The 21,051-nt window shown below is 43.1% G+C and overlaps 2 protein-coding genes across 2 annotated transcripts in view; one reads left to right on the top strand and one right to left on the bottom strand.

The window, feature by feature from the left end:
* LOC108577437 (transient receptor potential channel pyrexia-like) overlaps nucleotides 1-6,304 on the bottom strand; it is an 11,531-nt gene extending 5,227 nt beyond the window's left edge. Inside the window, exons 1-5 of the mRNA XM_017940585.1 lie at nucleotides 5,921-6,304; nucleotides 5,579-5,831; nucleotides 5,173-5,375; nucleotides 4,783-4,995; nucleotides 4,373-4,698 (exon numbers count right to left, since the gene is read on the bottom strand). Coding sequence (XP_017796074.1) covers nucleotides 4,373-4,698; nucleotides 4,783-4,995; nucleotides 5,173-5,375; nucleotides 5,579-5,831; nucleotides 5,921-6,304 — 1,379 coding nt within the window. The remainder of the gene's footprint in view (nucleotides 1-4,372; nucleotides 4,699-4,782; nucleotides 4,996-5,172; nucleotides 5,376-5,578; nucleotides 5,832-5,920) is intronic.
* Nucleotides 6,305-7,993: 1,689 nt separating this feature from the next.
* Nucleotides 7,994-17,564, top strand: LOC108578375 (cysteine-rich protein 1-like). Its single transcript, XM_017941697.1, has 3 exons — nucleotides 7,994-8,122; nucleotides 16,626-16,778; nucleotides 17,313-17,564. Exons 1-3 carry the CDS (start codon nucleotides 8,083-8,085, stop codon nucleotides 17,354-17,356), a joined length of 237 nt encoding a protein of 78 aa, XP_017797186.1. The 5' UTR covers nucleotides 7,994-8,082; the 3' UTR covers nucleotides 17,357-17,564.
* The last annotated feature ends 3,487 nt before the right edge of the window (nucleotides 17,565-21,051 follow it).

Raw genomic sequence — 21,051 nt, 5'->3', positions numbered from 1 at the left:
CGGGAGATTTTCGCGGGAGATTTCCGTTATCGTAACACGGTATAATTTATCAATTTTCACATAGTTACGACAATTTGTTATAATCTACTGCTACTTTTTGCTTGAAATAAATTTAAATAATCCTTCGGGTCGTTAATACACGCGAGAAAATTATTATCGAACGTATTTCGAGATTGTTTTGAGGGTTTAGGGAAATCGAGATTTCAGTTTGTTATTGTTGTTCTTCGTACTTGTCGAATAGGATATCGAAATGAATTTGAGAGGTTGCCTAATGAAAATATTTCGGCGTTTCAGCTGTCCATTAATGAAATAAATTTTCGTTACAGGTTATTTCTAAATTTAATATGTACTTTTCTTCCAGCAATCTATAATTTCATTTTCTTTCAGTATTTATGATATTTTCTATGCTATTGAAAAATGAATTTTGAATTTGTTTCATGAATTGTGATTTACTAATCTAATTCTTCGCAGGAGTTGCATGAATTTTGCATGTTAAGTAGTTAGTTACATTATTGAATTGTATATTGTGAGCTGATTTGCAACGAGTGCACTGTACTCGTTGCACTATGCCCCTAATTAAACCGTCCAAGTAGTTTACCGTGATAAATCAATTTTCAATTTTGATAAATATTAGAGTCAGTGCAACGCGTATTGAAATAATAGCTTCATCCTTAGTTCGCTTATTATTGAATATTTTTCCGCGTTTAACTATTTCCTCCCAATTCGCGTTTTTGCTTTTCTTTCAATTTACTCGCGTTTATTTGATACTTTCTTTCAATTTTTCACTCGCGTTCTATGAAAGTTTTGTTCGATAGTAGAGTCTAAAGTAATATAAATTCGCGATTTCTCCCCCTCTAAATGAATCGCGTTTCGAAGCACTTTTCGCGTCGCCCATTCCACAGTGACTCACAAAGTGTGAGTCTGTGAGTCTTGGGAAATGAACTGGGAGAGGAAGGAAGGAGGCAATGCAGTCAAATCCAAGTTGCAGAGCCCAGCTGCCTAATCTTCGAATTGTGAGTGACAAAAATGGGTTTTTTTTCTGGTGATATGGGTAGTTAGTTGTGTTATATATTGTGCTGCCCCTAATTAAACCGTCTCACTAGTGTTTCGCAATTAATAATCGATTTTTACGAGAAGTTTTCAATTTTTCAAAATATTAGAGTCAGTGAATCGCGTATTGAAATAATAGCTTCATCCCTAGTTCGACTTATTATTGCATATTTTTCCGCGTTTATCTCATATTTCCTCCCAATTCGCGTTTTTGCTTTTTATTCAATTTACTCGCGTTTATTTGATACTTTCTTTCAATTTTTCACTCGCGTTCTATGAAAGTTTTGTTCGATAGTAGAGTCTAAAGTAATATAAATTCGCGGTTTCTCCCTCTCTAAATAAATCGCGTTTCGAAGTACTTTTCGCGTCGTCCATTCCACAGTGACTCACAATTCGTGAGTTTGTGAGTCTTGGAAAATCAACGCTTGGAGGAAGGATGACCATCTGAGAGGAAGGAAGGAAGGAAGGAAGGATGCAACGAAATCGACATTGCAGAGCCCAGCTGCCTGTCTGCGAACTGTGAGTGAATTTTTTGAGGGTTTGGTGATTGGTTATATATGTGTGTGCATGTGCATGTTTGAAGCTGAACTACCATGAAGAAATCGAAGGATGTGAGTTCACATCCGAACTCTACTGCACTACTCGGTGCAAACGCCCTCCCATTATTAGAATATCCCAATAGTATACCGCGTTAATTCAATTTAGAGTCAATCTTCGTAACAAATGTTTACCCATTATTTTCGATCGATACGAGAATTTACTACGTCGCGTCGCGTTTTTAATAAAATAGCTTCATCCCTTTTTTCGGGTTTTGCTTTTCTTTTTTTCAGCGCGTTTTGTTGACACAACCCTTAAACTTTTGCTAAATACCCCATCTGAAATGAACTACATAATGAAATGGAGGATTATAAAAATTCGCGGTTTCGGGTCTAAATAAAATTCAATGAATTAAACTACACTTGAAAGAAATCGCGATCCGTACACAATTTCGCGCGACACTTCCACAGCTTCCTAAGTCTGGTGGGTCTTGGTCAGTGGCTTTGGGTCATTCAAATCTGGCTTTGGGTCATTCAAATCTGGCTTTGGGTCATTCAAATCTGGCTTTGGGTCATTCAAATCTGGCTTTGGGTCATTCAAACTGGCATTGGGTCATTTAAACTGGCATTGGGTCATTTAAACTGGCATTGGGTCATTTAAACTGGCTTTGGATCATTCAAATCTGGCTTTGGGTCCTTCAAATCTGGCTTTGGGTCATTCAAAGTGGTATTGGGTCATTCAAATCTGACATTGGGTCATTCAAATCTGACATTGGGTCATTCAAAGTGGCATTGGGTCATTCAAACTGGCATTGGGTCATTCAAAGTGGCATTGGGTCATTCAAACTGGCATTGGGTCATTCGAAGTGGCATGGGGTCATTCAAACTGGCATTGGGTCATTCAAAGTGGCATTGGGTCACTGGTGCAACCAAATTCAAGGTCAAAGTGGCATTGGGTCATTCGGTGGAACCAAAATTCGATGCTTGGAGGATGCAAATGCTTCACTGAGGGAATTTCAAAAGTTCGATGGATCTGAGAGGATGAACAGATGCAACGAAATCTATGTTACAATGTCCAGCTGTGTGGTAAGTGGTGAGTCGCATCTTTTTTTTATTAATTAAATATTTGTAGAGAAATATTTCAGGTATACACTATTTATTCGTTAGAAATAATCAAATTTATTCATTTTCAGTAATTTCAGAATTTCATATTATGTACTTTAGTTGGAATATTCATTTTCTTCAACTATTCACTAACACATTGAACATCAGAATCAGATTTTGATGAAAGTTTGATAGGTATATTTCAAAAAAATTTAGGTATTTCATAATATTGACAATCGTTCACAACGAACGGTTGAAAATGTCTCTCGAAGTTCGAAGTAATAAACATACTTGCTTTAATACCCCAAAAATCATTAGAAATCGAGAAATTATATACTTTGACGAATTCTGCAGTTTAGAACTGTAAATTTGACTCGCAAATAAATTCCTTCTATTTAATTAATATATTAAAAATTATTCTTTTCAGATATTTCCCTTCCCTACTAATTTTAATCTAAATTTCTGTATGAAGAATGTATAGAAAATTGTACAGAGTGCCATACGCGTGTATTATAAAATAAGCCACTGTAAAGTATGAGAATGTGAACCAAGCGAATCTTAACTTTAAGTAATTCATAAGATAAAATAAGTTGGAAGATATTTTACACGTCGTGGGATGCGTGCGTTTTAATTTTAACTAGTTCGTAAAATAAAATAAGTAATTCTAAGATAGAAAATTGTACCGAATACCATGTGAGCGCTTTCTTACAGAGACACGCGACTCATTTCTAGCATAATTAACAAAACTACCTTCTGCATTTTTACTATCGTCTATACTAAACACAGAATAATAATCTTCTCGCGAATATCAATTCTCGATCTAGGCTCGTTGGTCCTTTCGCGAATTTCTCCCATTAAGAATTTTCGATAAAATTTCTATTGCTACAAATGAGAAACGCGTATCTCTGAAGGTAGAAAGCTGCCAGTAGGGCATGTGTTTTTGTCGGGTCCCTTGCGTAGTCACCTCCTCGTGGTGGGACCTGGTAATTGGTATCCTTTTCCAAAGAAAATTCTCACTTTTGCAAAAGGATACCAAGCTAAGAACTACGCGTACCCGTCGACACTCTGATTCTCACACACAGTTGAAAGTTTGAACTTTAAGTAGTTCGTAAGATAAAGTAAGTTAATTCTAAGATAGAAAATTGAACACTATGTGCGCGTTTCTTAATAAAATACCTTGAAAAATTATTCAGAATCTAGGGTAGATATGAAAGTTCCATTTAACATCAAATTTTAACATCGATCTGTCAATAGCAAATTAGTAATCAATTGCCTACGAAACACAAAGAATATCGTGTTTGATATCATTTTCATCAGAAAAATCTCACCAACATGTTAAAAAAAATTGCAGATAATAAAAAGTAAAATTAAAGAAATGATATTTTTCTGTTATGATTTGTCGAGCCGTGTAATCTCGTAAAGGAAACCGACTGGTGTAGCGTTACACGCCTGACTGACTTCGAGCAAGATAACATGGGCGCAGCAATGACGCAAACCTAGGCGTAGGACCATCTATACTGTCACTTGTAGAATCCAAACTTACTGACTCTTGTAGAGAATTTACTGTATATGCAATAACGTGTAGCCCATATTAGAGTGCGATTATTTTTGTTATCAAGAGTGTAGAATAAGGAACGTACTTTTAATTTGTGCAAAGTTTGCAATATCAATTCAGAACGAACCTGGGCACCATAAACACCTGAGCCATGGTATGAAAGAAGAGGATGCAAGAGCAGGAAGTAACGGTCCTTCTCAACGGGATGCAATCCTCGTGCTGCAGCATCGTCATGGAGTAACCAGACAGGGAAAGGACTAACAGGGCGTGGACGAAGACGAGACTAAAGAAGAACACTCTCAGTTTGGACCACTTGAGGCAGAGGAACGTTTCCACCAGCGGATGTTGCAGTATCGTCAATTGTTCCACGTCCGAAGTTGCTGCAATAAGGGACATAACTACTCCCATTTGCAGCTCCCCTTTCGGCGCCAGCACGTCGAAGTCAACAACGATCTTAAACGCAAACCAGCGAAAAATGAAAAACATTCGTGCGATATCTTTGAAACGGACAAATTCTAAATAAATATCTATTTTTACGTGTGAATTTTTCTGGTTCGAATTCGTTCTCACGCGAGAATCCAAGATGTGCTGCAAGAAAAACACCGGTCTCGGTATGTGAGCAAATATGGCGTCCACGACAGTGACTCCAGTCTTCGTTTTTGCTGCCAAATTTCCTCCATGATTGATTAATATCTGAACGCAGTCGCTGTGGCCCTTGTAAGAAGCTCTGTGCAACGGTGTTCGATTAATCTGTGAAATATTTCGGTGATAAATTCGATACAATCTGTGAGAGATTAACTTTTCTTTTCCCCTATGCGGTTACTAAAATAGAAAATGGCCGACGCTTAGATGCTCGGTCGTAGAAGAAATCATACGTCAAGGGGTTAATAGCAAGAATTATGTCGAAGAAGGCAGAATCTACTGTACGTTATCTCGAACATCGACGTAGCCAGAAGGTATTCTCTCGAGAAGGATCGAAAGTGTCTCTGTGCTGCCTATACTCGCAGCGAGGTGAAGAGGCGTGCTTCCGGTGCTTTTACACCGATAAAGAGGCCAGGCACCGGCGTCCAGCAATTTTTTCGTCGCCGTGGAACTTCCTAGTACCGCCGCGGAATGTAACGCCGTAGTTCCTGTCGTTTAAAAAGGAATTTCATTACGCAAAATTCATTCGATCAACGTAGAATTCACCTTTGATCCGGAGAGTAGCGAAAGCTCCCCGGATAATTAGAGATACCGTTTTGATTAACACCGATATCGTATTAATTCTAGATGTTACTGAAACATTTTTTCACGTCGCTGCTACTTTTTCAGCCGTGTATAATCCTGCTGGCACCTGTGTCAGGATGAACAACGTTCGTCGAAGCTGTCGCGTTCACGAGGATCTCGAGAATTTCGTCGAATTTGCACATTTCGTCGGGATTTTCCGGCGAAACCGTGGATCCTGCTAGGAGCAGAGGTGTGATACCGTGCTCGTCTTGAGTGTTCACGTCGGCTCCAGCGTTCACCAAGATCTTCACCACTTGAGAGTGATTGTTCTTCACCGCCTGATGGAGAGGAGTCCTTCCCCAGCATTCTGGCGTTGGTAGCTGAAATGATCAACGTTTTCGATCTTTCGTAAATGATTAATTCACGTTAGAATGTGTATGACACGAAGTTACTATTTCGACACACTAACGTCGCGACCAACGAGAGGAGAACTGAAAATACTGAAGGAGATCCTCTTGAAACAAGCGTTGATCCCGACTCGGTTCTCCACGGAGGCTCCGTGTTCCAGCAGCCATTGCACCACTTGGTAATTTCCACGATGAGCCGCGTGAAATAACGCGCATCTTCCAATTTTATCCGTGACACTAATGTCAGCGCCGTTTTTATAAAACAGTTCGAGTAATTCAATTCTACCCTGCCACGCGGCTAATTGAACAGCTGTCACGTGAAGAAGTCCGACCGGTTGCAAGAACTTCTCGTCGAATCTCTCGGTGACGATTTTCACAGCGGTTTCCGCGTCGTTGTTCTCGATAGAGGTGATCAGTTTCACGTGATCGTCGTTGCGTGGGTTCATTTTCATCGACTATCGACGCGTGCTACGGTTTCGAGTTTTACTTCGACACTGACGGCTGATCGAGAACGGTAGCGCGGGAATGTTTTAGTAATCGGAGGATGTGGTCAGTCGCGGAATCTACTTACATCGTGTGCTTTTATCGTGTGTAAAGTGTAACACCTCGTTATGGGGACTTTGATAACCGAATTTCACTCGTTTGCACTTGGAGGAATTAATATAGAATTAATGTTGTTGCGACCTGATGAGGACGCAACGAAGTCTCGGTTCGGCGGATTATAGTAATAAGCCATTGTTAGTCACATTTGGCCGCCAGACCGCAATATACGTGGACTCACCAGCGCGACACTCGGGACCATAAAACATTCGTTACCAACAATTCGTTTACAACAAATTCGGTCTGCCAAAAGGTCACAGTTTTCGTCGACCAATAGCCGAACACACCACGTTTTCCACCTCTGTAACACAACCACCAATCAGAACCAACCTAATGCCTATATATACATCTACACACCTGAAAACCGGGAATCACAGTGAAACGAGTGCACGAGACACATTGTCAAAAAAAAAAGACTAACCGAATTTCAACTAAACACCTATCAAACGTCTACCTCAACGAACCGAAAGAAGAACATCTAACCCAACAACCAAGTTTCAATACCCTCGAACCAGCGAGAACTATCATCAATCTGCGCCAGAACTCCTCGTCATAAGACTTGATCAAAGCCCACGACGCGACAAATGTATCGAAATACTAGGTACTGGGTTCATTTGTAAGTAATGTGCTTTCTTTTTTTGCTATTTGTAGAATGTTAATATATGGTTTACGTAAGGATGTCAGTTGCTTGATAATTTATTGGTTACTTCCGTGAGACTAAGTTATTAGCGTCAATGAAAACGAGTGTAATTATAGGAATTTTGAAAAGGTAATAGCGCAGTTACGCTGTCGAACAATATTTGCAGTGTATGTACTACTGAAGCTCTAAACGTTGGAAAATCAGTCGACGTTAGTTCAAAAAATGTACGAGTCGTGAGCCCATTTTTGAAATCCAAGCCTAACGAATAGTTGAAAATCTTAAACCACCATGTATTAAAATAAACATTCAAACCTTCGCGATAATTACGACTCATCTCCAAATAAACACTGCAATCGATAACCTCCCCCCAAAAAATAAAAAGATGTAAAAAAGTTTCCAACGTCGAAACAAGAATGTCCTCCGAAAATTGGGCAATCTCCTACGATTGCATTCCGAATGCAGCTATCCGTTATTTGCGTACACCGAGAGCTGAATACTTATGAACGTCCTTGTATACACTTGTTGGGTGTGCACGTTCGATAACGAATCTGTCAACAATGGATAACGGGTTCGATTCGTCAGAAACGTCACAGTGGATTGTGTCTCGCCTGTGAGAAGAAGTCAGTTCTCGATGACCGTTAGCGATTACGAGAACGGTGAACACCCACACCGAACAGAAACGACGAGATACTTTGCTCTGACTTGAAGTTCAGGTGCACGCATACTCCGATGATACGTCTACGTGTAGAGACGTACGGTTCAGATATACCAGTTTCGAGCTTGACGCGACCTTAACACGGGCTTCCCGCGCGCTCACACACATGTCCAGACGGCGTTAACACACGTTCGTACGCTCAATCAACTGGAGAGAATCGCGTTACCTTGCAGAACGCGGGCCCAGTACGCGCTTGACCACGCTGCCGAGAGGATCTCGTTCCACGTTTCCGCAGCTGTAACCAGTGTGAACGAGAGAGACCCGTCAACATGCCCAACTGTCCCAAGTGCGGCAAGGCTGTCTATTTCGGTGAGTACTTCCGGTACCTTCCGTCGTCGCGGATTTCTTTCGCGAAGGGTCCTGCATTTTTGTGGTTTAGTCTCTTTCTTCCGGAGATAATCGCTTCGAGATTGCGACGTGAATTTTTTGGCACTTTTAGCCTCCTTCTTTTGGAGAACGCGGAGATTTTCGAAGGTAGTCGTTTCTAGCTTTTGTAATGTGAATTCTCCGACACTCTGGTAGGAATAATTTAGTCTCTTTCTGTCGGAGAACGCAAGATTTTCCAGAGAACAATCGCTCCGAGAATTCTGACACTTTGGTTCGAATATTTTAGTCTCTTTCTTTTGGAGAACGCAGAATTTTCGAAAGATAATCGCTTCGAGATTGTAATATGGATCCTTAGCATTTCAGTTCGAATAATTTTAGTCTCCTTCTTTTGGAGAACGCAGAATTTCTTAACGACGGTCGTTTCAAAATTGCGACGCGAATTTTGGGAACATTGGTAGCAATAATTTAGCCTCTTTCTTTTGGAGAACGCAGAATCTTCCGAAAACAGTCGCTCCAAGATTGCGGTGCACCGCTGCGAATAATTTTTTAACAACACTCGCTTTACAATGCCAGTACGAATCTTTCTCACATTTCAGTACGAATAATCTGTCTCCTTTGTTCCGGAGAACACAGAATTTTCCAACAATACCCTCTTTGAAATTCTAATCGTTGGTACTTCGGCACCAACATTCGTCCCTCGATCTTCGCACAATATCGAATTCCAGTTTCCATCCTTTCCCTCGTACGCCACACACTTCGTACATTTGCTCTGAAAATTTTCCACACTCCGCAAACTCACTGCTACCGCGCTAAAGTGAACGTTCCAAGAATCACATATTTATTCGTCAATTTACATGAATTTCTATCTGGTCCCGATGTAACATTCATAAGGAAACGATCAGCTAATCGATAATTATAAACACCGTCCACCTACGAGTGTCACTCGAACAACTCCGAATTCCTCCTTTTCTGCATCCTCGGCTGGTCACTGGGAAACTACGCCGCTCGTATGCGCGATTGCGTACATCCTGCCGCAGGAAATTCGCGTCACGGCGCACAGCTCGTTGAACAGTGTGCGGTGAATGACGACACCGATGATGTCACTGCACGACCTCGCGGTCCACCTTGACAAACATTATGTCAGCCTCGTCCCGCTGTTGTAACGCGAATACACCGGGTAATACGAGTCACTAGGAAGGAAATTTTATACAACGAAACGGGCCGCGTACACGATCAGGTATTTCTGCTCTTTCAGCCTCGGGACGTGGCATTAGGTCATCTCGTAAGTGCCAGGATGAAAAGTATTTGGAGGAAAGATCGAAGAAATTTCAGAGCTGTGTAAGAAGTTTCGTAGGTAAAAGTGTGGGAGGAAGTTTTCGAACGAGATGGAGATTACGGTATTTTGTTGAATTTAACACTAGGTTTGCGGGACGCGTGATTTTCACGCATTTCGAATTTCATTAGGAAAATTGCATTTCTCTCCTGCCACTTATGCTTATTATAAATTTTACACAGTGGATTGAGCGGGACCGCCGTCTATTTGGGACAGATGCTGAAGAACGGAATATAAATACTTAAACACACGTTTGTATTCAAGACCGAATATTACACGTTGTTCAGATTTTGCCTGTTGAGATTCGCTTCTTTTGGACAAATTAGTCCGGTCCCAATGTGTCCGAATTAACCGGAATCCACTGTATAAATATATTCTTCGAATTATCATTTGTAAGTTAATAGCGTGCAATGTGTTGTTTTTAAACGAAACAAGTTGCTCTTTAAAGAATATATGCGGTTTCGTTCACGCGTCAATTTGACGTAGGTGATAGGTATATAAGAAATGTCCGTAAACCTGAGATGACAAATGTGATCGTAGAGCGAGTGTATCGATAAAATTGTTTGGAAGATTAGAATCGTCGTATACTTTGATCTTTGATACCGTGACGACGATTCCTTACGAATTTATCTATTATTGTTGCTCCGAGATATACCGTTTCTAGTGTCCTTTAGTTGATAGTTTCGATAATGGTTGATCGTTCGTTTATACTACCGCTGGAATTATTACTGGCAACAAATAGTGTTTTCGTTATTGTCGCGAGAACCTTGAGTTTGCCTTCTGTAGCGTTTTGTAGATATAAACACTCGTTAGATACTGAATTACGATAAGAATTGTAATTAGCGACCTTTTATTTTGTTCCACATGGAACGGTCTTTATTTGTGTATTTTTCACTTGGTGGTAATTTATCGGTATCAATTTTAGAAAGTGAACTGTCATCGAAATAATCCCTTAAATCCTCCGAATAATCTTACGACAAGTATGAATACGTGTTCCAGGTATTAGTTTACGAAAGAGTATCAGGAAGTTGTTACTTATTGGCAACAAGTCATCGATGTTATCTGATGTGTGTGACGTGTCATTGCTAAATTTGTCTCTCAAGTTACAATTAGTCCAGCTTTCTCAAATCTTCAGAACCAACCCTCAAATGTAGCCTCTAATCGTCCATTTAGAAAACTGCTCTGGAACATTTTGTATTCCCAGCAATTATCCACCAATAATTCTTATTCCCAAATCCAAACCACTAGCAATTTCAAAAAATAATTACAGGTACTACTCTCGTGACAATTATTGCTCCAGGACATTCTCAGGGGTATTTTTTATTCTCAACAGCCATTAATTAGCTGATAACGTTAAAACTTCCGATCCTCGAATCAATTTTTCAAACCTGACCCATGTCAATTTCGAAAAATAATTACAGCTACTTACTTTCGTTATAACACCAGGACATTCTCAACTCCCAGCTACCAGCAATTATCCCCAAAACATCAATTTAGCCAATCCTCGCGTTCATTTTTCAAACGAAATGTTCGCAAATTCGAAGCAATAATTAAAATTACTGCTCTTGTATAATTATCCATTCGCAACTCAACTCCCGGCCTCCAGCAATTATCCCCAAAAATTAGCCAATTCTCGAACCTGACCGTGACCAATTTCAAAAAACAATGACAATTACTCCATTCACAACTCGACATGAGAACATTCTTAACTCCCAGCCACCAAAAATGATCCCGAAATCAGAAATTCCCGAATTAATATTGGAAGCGAAGCAATATCCAAGCAGTGACAGCAATGATCGTCAGAAACGGCCTCGAGCCGCTCGATTTCGCGTTTATCGCGCGGGTTTTTCGCACGGGACCGAGCGTCGTCGTCCAGCGAACCGTCGCGATAAGCTTATCGTCGGCCAATCGCGTGGCTTACGCTTCCCCTTGGACGCTGAGATAAAAACGGGGCCGTAGTTGGCGGAGTAACGATAGCGCGGCTAGCTCGGTCGCCCGTGTTCCCTTCGGGCGTTCGTACACGCGCTTACTCGCGCCCAGAGAACCATCGTATTCAGAGAGGTTCGCTTTTAATTGCGCGCTTCCTCTTTCGAGCGGCCTTTTAGACGGCCCGTTAAAGCACTATTAGCGCTGAAAGCGGATTTTTCTGAATACACGAGCCTCGGCTGCCTTCCTGCCGACCGCCGACGGCTACGTATATGGGGCTTTCACGGATCGGGCCAAGTAGGCGTGCGAGGAATGGATGCCGAGGCAACGGGCGAATTAGAGGGACGACACTCTTCTTCTTGTATCGCGGCAAAAAAGTTTCCAACGGAGTTAGGAGAGAGAGGGAGGGTCGTTGGCCTCGAAAATCTCGCGGCTACGTTTTTAACCTGTCATCGGTTCTCCGATTCAGACCGGACGAGTACCGCCGGCCGTTTAGTGGCGAAGAGAATAGAGAGACTGCTCTTCCTCTTTAATTAATGCCTGCTCTTCCGTGGTACTCCCACGGACCGCTTGAAATTTCCAAGTTTGCGAGAGTGATTAGGCGCGAATTTCGGGATTGCAAGAGGGTGGAGTTTGCGGATTCCGTGGATTTTGGGATTTGCGTGGGTGAAGGTGTCGTTTTTCGTCAGTTGGAGTTAGGGGTGCGATGATTTTCATATTTGACTATTATTGTACTTTAGGGCAGGCCTAACAGGTCCACGCTTTTAACCCTTTAACGCTCACATTTTTCTCAACTTGATGTGCCATGAGTGATTAGTTTTTTTTTTCTTTTTAATTTCCCGAGTCTGCAGAAATTAGTTTCCCATTTATAGTACTGTAACTCAGGTTTCTGAAAGGAAATAATTGAACGAAGTTACACTTATTAAGTAAGTTACGAGTACTCGAAATCACTTCACTTATTTCTCCTTAAATTTCGACAGAAACTGAACACTGCTTCTTCGTTTACTTCTTCGGTTAGAAAACTGCTTCTCCCGCTTCTTCGTTTAAATTCGTTCCTTCAACGCGATGATTACGCCAGGATCTGTAACCAGAATTACAATCGCAGAAAGAACAATTCACATTTCAACTATCGCGGGCAGATTACATTCTTCCAGCAGCAAAAGTCAAAAATCACGTTCTACTCTGTGTCACAAAATGAATTCCGACCTTTGACACGCGATCTTCAGATTCAATTAACGGTCGCGAGGTCGCAAGCCGAGCAAAGTAACTTTTCAAAACCTGGCATGTCTTCTTCTTCCTCCTCTTCTTCCACGAAAAATCCACGTGGCCGACGTAACCAGAAAACGCGAGCAAGGCACTCGCAGCGTTCTCCTCGCGTTTTCTTTGTTTGTCACCGCGCATTCTACTGTGACGTGCACGGCAAAAGGTAGAAGCTTTTCGAGCCTGACCCGTGAGAGAGTCCCGCGACTCTTTGAGAAACCGAGATCTTTGACGAAAACCACATTCAAATGATCTCGCGGAGTTTCGACAAACCACCGCGTTATCCGCCATGATTTTTCGTAATACCCAAGCATGACCCTTTAATTTAGCACGCGAGTGATTTCGAAAGGTTCTGCGACTCTATCTCGAATTCTTGACCGTCTTGCGATTTTCTGGCCGGTGGAGAGCGGTAGAAACGGTAGTCGTTGGAATTCGTAGAAATACGAAGTGCAACAACGGGCAATTTCATTATTTCTTCGATACGATTATAACGTAGCATAAATTCAGGACGTCTCGCAATTCTTTCTTTCGTTTATTACCGAAAAGTACCTAAGGAATTTGGCAAAAGGAGGGAGAAAGAAGTACACCTTGTACGAGGAATGAATGCCGACACTGTGCACGAACGCTATCTGAAGTCTCGATATTTCGACTGATCCGCGAGACCCCGGGCGAAACTCCGTAAAAAGACGATACTCGCGAAACCTCGCGAAATCGCAAACAAAAAGAAGCGAAAAACCAGACACCAGCCAGGTGTGTTTTGCATAGGAAACGCGGCAGATTCGGTCGCGAAGATCCCTCTCTCGTCAATCTCTCGCGTGTGCAGACACGGAGCGGCGTAAAAAGGGGTTCGCGCTGGCAGGTAACTTGGTAATAAGCCGGAAGGCGGGAAAAGGAAAAAGTGGAGGTAAACGCGTTACAGTTGGAGCAAAAACACGGGGGAGAAGGAAGGAGCGGCGGGCGCATCGGACGAGCAAAACCGAGTCACGTTGCCGCATCAGGAGAGATCGACAACAATAAAGTGTCCAGCGCCGAGGACACAGGACAACGAGACGATGCTGCAGGAAAGGGGGAGGGGAGGGAGTATCGGGTAATAATAAGAAGAACAGAGAGGAAACAGGTTTGCCGAAGAATAGCCAGGGTCGTCGGTGGTGGCGAACGACGTCGATGGAACGAGGCATGAACGAAAGAATGAACGCGGAGAAGGAAGTCTCTCTCTCTCTCTCTCTCCTCCGTTGGACTGTGCCTCGTTTACGACGCGGCCACGATTCGAGGGCGAGGCGAGGAGAGGAGAGAAGAGGCGGGAAGGGGTAGATGGGCTAGGAAGAGAAGTTTTTCAGGGCCTTTCGAGGAGACGGAGGCTGCGAGGGTGGCGGCAGATCGGCAGTTTGAAAGACGGGCTATGGTGGAGAATGGTCTACCGAGGAAATAAAGAAAAAAAGGAAAGGAAAGAAGAGAGGAGAAGCAGGGAAAGACAGCGGGGGATGATGTTCCAAGCCTATGCAATCAGCAGCCGCCGATTGTTTGGCGCCCGGGCGCAACGATCCGTGCACAGCACTGTCTGCCTTTTCGCGCTACCACTGCACAGCAGCAATGCTTGACGATTATGCACTCGCTTCTCCGCCGCCAGATAATTAGGAGTTAATTAACTAATGGCCCTTTATGCGTACCCTTCTTGCTCCACGGCCTCTCTTTCCTTCATCCGTGCAACCATTCTGCACGAGCCACCGCTGCCCGTTCCTCTTTCTCGCTCCTCCTCCTCCGCTCCTTTTTCCCTCACTCTTTCGCCTCTTCCGTTCCTTGTCTCTTCCCGCCCGCCGCCGACCAACCCTCCTTCCCACCCGCCGTTGGTTCCCGGCGTCGACCCCTTTAGACCCCTTCTTCCCGTGTCTCTCTCCGCTGCTCCTCGTCATTTTCCAATTCCCCTCGCTGCCACCAGCGTCCTTTGTGCTCCTCCTTAGACGCGGAGGAACGTTTGAATGCGAACCACCGCGGGCCGCCACCGGTCCGTGGCTTTTTTGTCTTCCCCGCGAGGTTTGATATGTCGTAATGGCATGACGCAACGCGACGCACCGAAGGAAGGAAAAAAAAGAAGAAGAGGAGGTAGAAAGCAGGGTACACTCGCTCAGAGGAGCGAGAGCGGGCCTTTTGTCGCGCGAGGTGGGTACCGAAACGCGGGCGGCGCGGCGCGAGCCACTTACACACGCGGCCGACGAGAATCGAGAACGCTGTCGTCGGTGCTTGCCTCTGAACGAAACTCGAGCTCTCGTTAAGGTACGAAGATCTGTGGACGGAAGATCCGCGTTGTAATTTCGTCTACGAGATACCACTTGGATCCGTCGAAGAACCACCACGTTCGAGGTGCCGTGCGTGTTATTTCAAGAGGAGAAGCACGCCACTCGGCGACACCTTTCACAATAAATAAGGCATCGTCAGCCAGCGGGGTCTGTTGGATCGACGGTGCTTTTCGATTAATCAAGCTCGCGTCTCTCCGCGTGACAAAAGCGCGTGGCTCGCGTGTTTCTTCTTCCGCTTGACACACACGCGCGCGCCCCTCCTCCAGCCCCTTTCGACGTTTTCCGTCGCCGCACAAATCGTGCGTGCTGGGCTTGACGCACGTGGGAATTCGCGTCGCGCGCACAATACAACCGACGCGCGGATATTTTGTAAAGCTGGCGCGCTTTGTGGCGGTTGGTTAAGGGAGGTGGCCCACGGGGCGCCTCGCGTTCGCGCCTTCCCTGAATGAGCCGCGCCGATCCCGCGGTCCATCGGGGAATCGGCCATTCAATTTCATAATTACGAAATTGCTAATGGAGCCAGCAGGCGCGTCGCTGACGGCACACCAGGTCCCGCCTGGGGATGCTTCCGCATTTTGATCGCACGGGGAAAACCCGCTGCGGATTTTAGAGCCCCATTGTCCGCGCCGCGACATCGATCCGCCGAGGACGATGCTGCGCCCGCTAAGCTTCCGCGACGCTTCTTCGCTGCTCTAGCTGCTCGTCGATGGGAAATCACGATCTTCCGAGGGTTCTTCGGAGGATTTTTCGTCAGGACTATTGGCTGTTTAGGGAAGTTGTCGAGAGTTTCTTACGTTTGAGAACCTTTGGAAGCTTCGTGTTAGGGGTTGTGAAGTTGTTAGGAATTGGCGAAGTTGGTTTAGGTATCGTTGGAAATCTTGGTCAGAATTTTGGGAATTGCCTGGAACGTTCGATTTTTTCTGGGAATTGTTGGAAAATTTGGAATTGACAAAAAGACGTCTGAAAATATCGAAACTACACATTTCCAAACGATAGAATTGTGGAATTGCAAAATTTGGAATTGTCCGAAAAGATTTAGACGTCTCGAGTACTTCTCGAAGCTTTAAAATGATTGGCGATTGCACGAACCCGTAGAATTATCTGGTATTGCTACAGAAAGACGACGTTGAAGCATTGAAATCGTTGAAAAATCACTGGAAACCGTGAAATTCGTTTGGAAATTGTCTCGACCTCCCAGCAATGCGTATCTGGATATCGTAACGCGTTAACATTCTCGATTGCGCCGATTGTGCAACGAAGAGAAGGTGCATCGCGATGGAGGGCGACGATTTCGCGACACGTCGTGCGATAATCGTTATCCGATCTCGTCGCTTATTATGTAATCCGTTGCTTACTCCGCGCGATTTACTTAGCCGGGAGTTGTTGTTAAAAGTTCTCTCGGGCTTCTTTATCGGGAACGCGTCGTCCGTATATGGCTTTAAGCGAAGAAGTGGATTGAGGCCAGGCGAATAGGCCTGATCGAACGTAATAATTTTCTCGTTTCCATTTCACTCTCGGTGAATCACTTCTCTTGCTTGCGTCGTCGTCGTCGATCGGTGACACCGAAAGCGGACAGTCGATTTCCACGGCACGAAACGCGAATACTCGATTAAGCAGCAAAGCCGGTCGTCGTTGTTCTCGTTCGAGCATGATTTCTTTTCGTTTGTTACAGCCGAAAGGAAGACCTCTTTGGGCAAAGACTGGCATGGTGCCTGTTTGCGCTGTGAAAAATGCAACAAAACCTTGACACCCGGCAGCCATTCGGAGCACGAAGGCAAACCTTACTGTAATCATCCGTGTTACGCCGCTCTATTTGGTCCCGGAGGTGAGATTATCTAAATGAAAATCCTGTCCGTGTTTATCGCAGATCACGATAAGGCTTATCCTACTTTTGGATATCTCGCGAATCCCTCTGTTATTCTTGCTTGATCGATTCTGTTTATATCGTGTACCCAGTGTCACCGGTGTACAGGGTGTACCGATTAGCATTTGCAATTTAAATCGAGAGTTATTCGTTCGCTTAACATTTATATTTCGTTTCCTTGACGTTAGTTCCTTGGAATCGAGTTCAAGTATTTTTCGACTATAAATAGTTATTATCTTTGCATGTTGCAATACGTAATTGGCAGAGTAGATAGTACGCGAATATCTTTCGCACTTCCTTGGTTATTGTACGATATTTAAATTCGTCGGAATTTAGAAAGGGAGCAGTAACGGTAATATTAATTTTCATGCAATGCCGATGAATTACTCTGTCTACGAAGATCCAACGAAGCGGAAAGATTATTCGATTTTCCTTGTTTCCCCGTGAAATCTCGATGGATTCTGTTGTTGAAACATTCATTCTTGCGCATTGCAGGTTTCGGCCGAGGCGGAGCCGAGAGTTACGTTTACAAAAAGTGAAAATCTCGAGGAAGACGGCGAGAACGATACTTATTATTAACTAAAACGCGTTACCTGTACCGTAGATGATAAATTTAATTAACTATACGCAGATTGCCATAAGAGTGAATGCACAGTGTTTTCGTAAAAATTTTACGAAAAGTATGATTGCAATTTATGAAATATTTAAGATAATTAATTTTTTACAGTGTTATCTATCGCCTAATGTATCTGTTTACATACTACGAAGTTGAATAAAAATTTAATAATGCCAATTTAAGAACAAGTTGTGTATCTACATGTCGGACGTGCGATAATGTAGATATCTACATTGTCTTGCTACAATATCTAACCCTTTGAGCACTTTCTCCGAAGGTAAGGAAAAAAAACGAGCGAATTATAGATGTCAGCACTTGTATCATCCACTTTTCAAATACAATTGAGCGCGTTTTTATTAAAATTCGAAAATTTGCAACATTTTTGCTGCTGCCTTTTTAATTCTATCAAGTTTCTTCGCAGATTCTTTTAATTAAAAACAAATTCTTTTATCACCATTCTAGATTACTACTATACGAAATTCATAGAAAATCGAAACGCAGTACCTACTTTAATCACTGCACTGTCTAATACTCGTTTTAAATTCTCGTATCATTATAAAAAAATGTCGCATCTATCAACGTGCGATATCGCGCACATTTTACAACGCGACGGCAACTTTTCTGTGGAGAAGAGGAACGACAGGGAACAGTACGACGCTTCATATAAACCTCATATTTATTTAAAAAGGATGTACAGAGTTTTGTTTGCAAGTATCAACAGCGAGACTCGGCAAGAGCGGCGCACGGAACAAGAATATCACACGGGACGAAATGACAGCGAAATGAGAAAAAAAAACAAAAACGGTGAAAAAAAAAAAAAAAAAATAATAAAGAACCGTTTGTTGTTGAACCGGATGAAAAAGTCCGCGGGGCGCAGCATCCAAGCCGAAGTCTCGATTTTTCCCTTTTTTTTTTCACAAGTGTTTTCGCGACTGATGCCAGGGTAAGTACATACATCCCCTTCTTCGTTTGAATGCTGCGCGAAAAAAGTGATTCCTCTCGTGACGCATCGGTTTTCTTTTTTTCTCTCCTTCTTTTCTCTATTTACGATTCGACATTAACATATCGTGTGCTTTCCCCTTTCTCTCCCTCACTCACTCTCTTCCTCTTTCTCTCTCTGTGTGCTTCTTTTTCTTCTTTTTGTTCGTTTGTTCTTTCAAACGCTTCCATCCAATGAAAGCTCGAAACGTTAACCGCGATATTGCTCTCTCTCCCTTTCTCTCTCTCTCTCTCTCTCTCTCTCTCTCTCTCTCTCTCTCTCTTTAACTTTCTCTCATTCGACGGATTTCTTTGGCAAAAATGGAGAAAATAAAAGTAGCGATAATAGCGGATAGAGATTAAAAAATAGTAATAATAAAAAAGAGAAGAATTCATAATCGTCGTCGTTATGATAATAGTAAATAGAGTAACAATGTGAAAGTACGCATTAGTCAAATTACAATTCCCGACAATTATAAAAAAAAAAGAAGAAGAATTCGCAATGAACGTCAGATCGAATTCACATTGGCCGACACTTCGGCCCTATTCGTGTATCGGTTACCGGAACTTATTTACGTAAATATCTTTAGAAACGAAGGAAAGACGAAGGGAGAACGTTTCTCTTTTCCCTCGGCTGGCAGGTATTGCGATTGATGAAACAGCGTGAGTACTCGCATTTGCAGCCTCGAAATACTAACAGGATCGCAATTTCCACCTCTCACACACACACTCTCTCTCTCTCTCTCTCTCTCATGCTTTCCATATCTTTATCACTCGTTCTCTGTCTTTTACCATTCTTCATTCGCCGCATTCCATGCCCCTGTTCTTCCTGCACACGATTTTACGACACGCAACGCTACGATACGACAATTTATTAAATAGCAATTATTCAGCAATGAGAAGTCGCGGTATTACAGATCCTTTCGTCCATGCGAAACGTAATCGCGTCGGCGGGCTGAATACCTAAAGAACGCAACTAGCAGGAAGGGACGAAATATCGGGTTTTATTTTGAAATCTCGATGGACGAGGTCTCTCGAACGATCGTGGAACGAGAAACTCGTACGGTTTTGTAGTTCGTCTGACGCTCGGATCTGAATCGTTGCGAGCACACGCTTCGGATCGACGCTGTACTTCTTTTTTTCTTTCGTTCTTCTTCTACAGATTTCGTTTCGAAACGATCGATGTGAATTACGCGCGATAAATATGTGTACGCGAATAAAACGATGGAAAAGGTGAAAGACCGTTACGAGTCGTTCGGTAAAATACGTTGGAGTAAATATATTCTAATAAAATGCGGTTTGAAAAAAGAAACGAACGAACGAACGAACGAACGAACACCGAGAAGAAAATAAATGTAACAAGAAGTTTCGAATAGATTATCGAGCCTCTCTCTATTGCTCGTGCTCGCGAAACATGTTTGAAAATATAATTCGCTAATTATGAGATAACTGTGATGCGAGCGAAAACTGTGCTGGGAAACCCATTTCACGGTGGATTTCTCATGCGAGACCGAGGATACGTTGATAATACTTCTCTACCACGAGACCGTGTGTTTGATAATTAATTAAAAAAGTCTTTTTGACATGTTCATTGCACTAGTTGCATTTCCATTAAATAGAAGGGGACAACCTGTAATTAATATCGCAGGCAAACAAACGGTAGTCGTTCAATTAAAGGAAGAGAGAAAATATAAATAGGGTAATAAATAAACGACGGTTTAGAATTCGTCGAGTTTCAAATTAGACCGCGCATATGCGTGTGCCTCTAATACGCAGTGCGCATGCCCGCCGCGTATCGTATGCGCAGATCGCGAGACGCGTCGGACATGCGCGCGTTAATTTCCTTATTAAGGTTACAAAATTAACATTTTCGCCCGTTAATCATAAAGAAATTTCGAGCACGTAACATCTAATTAAAAATCACCGTGGCCGGACGTTAATTACGGTTTCGTGATGGTTTTTCTTCTTTTCTGCGAGACGTTCCGCTCGACGCGATGCCGGAAGCTACTTGACTTCCGTAGTGGTTTCTAGTGTGTGCGCGCGCGCGAATGCCTGCGAGTGCGTCGTACGGAACGCGGGAATAAACGCGATTAAACCGGTCGTGAAGGAAGTGTCCGTTGTTTCGTTACAGAAAAATCAAACGGCAGGGAAGCAATTGGTGGTCGTTCAGGTGGCCGCGAATGCCTACAGACGACGATTCGTCGTGATCGGCGAACGATGGCAGTTTCAATCGAAGGTAACGTCTTTTTACCGATGCTCGTTCTCCGCCACGTTATTACCGGTCGACGAGCGTTTCTCGACTTCGTTTCGCCTTTCACGCTTTCCCGATTTTGCAGTTTGCATTCCCCTACCCCATTGTGTTTTGTACGATGCCCCGCTACACGTCGATCCTATACGTAGCTCGCAAAACTCGCATTCATTTACAATCTAAAAGTCGCCTCGAACCGCCATAAAACTCTGCCTCTGCCGTAGTAACTACGCGACGCACGCAATTCTCAATTCTCGGCAATCCGTCTGTGGTCTTTGGTTTCTACAAAAAATATATATAATATCCTTAACAGTAATGATCGTTACGTCGATTCCTGATTTAAAAATCTCAATAAACTTATCCATTATATCCTACTATATATATATACTTCT

This window comes from Habropoda laboriosa, unplaced genomic scaffold, assembly GCF_001263275.1.
Source record: "Habropoda laboriosa isolate 0110345459 unplaced genomic scaffold, ASM126327v1 scaffold5, whole genome shotgun sequence".
Lineage (NCBI taxonomy): Eukaryota > Metazoa > Arthropoda > Insecta > Hymenoptera > Apidae > Habropoda > Habropoda laboriosa.
The sequence above is the reverse complement of the archived record's forward strand: the minus strand, read 5'-3'. Positions and strand labels throughout refer to the sequence as shown.

What these genes read in the sequence shown, in the direction of transcription:
- LOC108578375 (XM_017941697.1), top strand. Translation starts at nt 8,083, where the DNA reads ATGCCCAACTGTCCCAAGTGCGGCAAGGCTGTCTATTTCG. An exon ending in CGGCAAGGCTGTCTATTTCG is followed by an intron (nt 8,123 to 16,625) that starts GTGAGTACTTCC and finishes CGTTTGTTACAG; the next exon opens with CCGAAAGGAAGACCTCTTTG. An exon ending in CGCTCTATTTGGTCCCGGAG is followed by an intron (nt 16,779 to 17,312) that starts GTGAGATTATCT and finishes TGCGCATTGCAG; the next exon opens with GTTTCGGCCGAGGCGGAGCC.